The sequence below is a fragment of the Phaseolus vulgaris genome, chromosome 2 (genome assembly GCF_051622355.1).
Source record: "Phaseolus vulgaris cultivar YP4 chromosome 2, ASM5162235v1, whole genome shotgun sequence".
Taxonomy (NCBI): domain Eukaryota; kingdom Viridiplantae; phylum Streptophyta; class Magnoliopsida; order Fabales; family Fabaceae; genus Phaseolus; species Phaseolus vulgaris.
This window is the reverse complement of record NC_143499.1, coordinates 26,769,669-26,771,158: the sequence shown is the minus strand read 5'-3', so window position 1 is coordinate 26,771,158 and position 1,490 is coordinate 26,769,669. Positions and strand designations below refer to the sequence as shown.

The 1,490-nt window shown below is 48.9% G+C and overlaps 1 protein-coding gene across 1 annotated transcript; it reads left to right on the top strand.

Annotated features, from left to right (window-relative positions):
• The first annotated feature begins 471 nt into the window (after positions 1–471).
• On the top strand, positions 472–1,185 carry LOC150029081 (uncharacterized). The gene has a single exon (XM_090297925.1). It carries the CDS (start codon positions 472–474, stop codon positions 1,183–1,185), a length of 714 nt encoding a protein of 237 aa, XP_090154051.1.
• The last annotated feature ends 305 nt before the right edge of the window (positions 1,186–1,490 follow it).

Genomic DNA, 1,490 nt, shown 5'->3' with positions numbered 1-1,490 from the left:
CCACAAAATCTGAAGGAAATACAACAGTTGCTCGGTCGGTTGACAACGTTGTCTAGGTTCGTCCCTCACCTTGCCGAACGAATGAGACCTACGGCGCAAATGCTTCGCAAAACTGCAAAGTTCAGCTAGAATGAGGCATGCAAAAACATCTTCACCTAGCTCAAATTGTCATCACCGACCGTCATCCAGAAGCCAAGGCAGGATCTACCGATCATAGTGTACCTGGCAGTCTCTGAAGAGGCGGTCAACGCCGCCTTGGTACAAGAAATTGTTAAAGAGGAGCGCCTAGTGTACTTCGTCAGCCGCATGCTCCATGTTGTCGAGACAAGGTACCAGATGATAGAAAAAGTTGCACTAGCTCTAGTGTTGACAGCAAAAAGGATACGGTCGTACTTTCAAAACCACACCATTACGGTAAAAACCAACTACCCTATATATAAAATATTGTCTAAACCCGATCTTGCATGGCGAATGATAGGGTGGTTGGTCGAGTTATCAGAATTTGACATCAAGTACGAGCCAAGAGGTGCCATCAAATCTCAATGCCTGACAGACTTCTCGACAGAGCTAGCACCGCAACCTGACGTCCCCACCACATGGACGCTTTACGTCAATGAGTCGTCGAACAAAACCTCGTGCGGTGCAGGAGTCGTCCTGGAGGGACTAGGAGATCTGCTGGTTGAACAAGCATTGCAGTTTTCCTTTAAGGCAACAGACAATCAAGCCGAATATGAAGCCATCCTGGCCGGCCTCAATTTAGCTCATGATCTCGGGGCGCGCGAGGTTGTGTGCAGGAGCGACTCACAACTGGTCATCGCCCAGATCATAGGTGAATTCGAGGTTAAGGAGCCTCTCCTCCAACATTACTACCACACAGTCAACAACTCGGTCGCCAAGTTCGATAAGGTCACCATCAAACACATACCCCGACAAGACAATGAACGAACGGATGCACTGTATTGTCTTGCGTCCTCAAAAAAGCAAAGCCATCACCACTCAGTCATTCAAATCCGTTTGAAGCAGCCAAGTGTGGGGGAGGCCGAATGCCTGGCCATCACCGAAGTTGACACTTGGATGAGCCTAATCATCCAATACCTAGAGCATGGAACGTGCAAACCAGGCGATGAAAATGCCATCAGATTGCAGTGCGCCCGATACACCATGATCGACCAGGATTTATACTAAAGGGGATACTCAACGCCACTCCTGAAGTGTCTTACCAAGGAACAAGCACAATATGTGTTGCAAGAAATCCATGACGGAGCATGCGGTAATCATTCAGGGGCGAGAACCATGGCAGCCAAGGTCATCCGCGCGGGGTATTACTGGCGACCGTTCAAGGCGACTGTACGAACTATGTGAAGAAGTGTTTGAAATGCTAAGAGTTCGGCCCGTTACACCATTCAAAACTAGAAGAACTCCACAACATGCCATCACCCTAACCGTTTGCCGTATGGGGAATGGACATCATTGACCCTTTCTCACCTGGC

Coding starts and splice junctions, on each gene's coding strand:
- LOC150029081 (XM_090297925.1), top strand. CDS start 472: ATGATAGGGTGGTTGGTCGAGTTATCAGAATTTGACATCAAGTACGAG.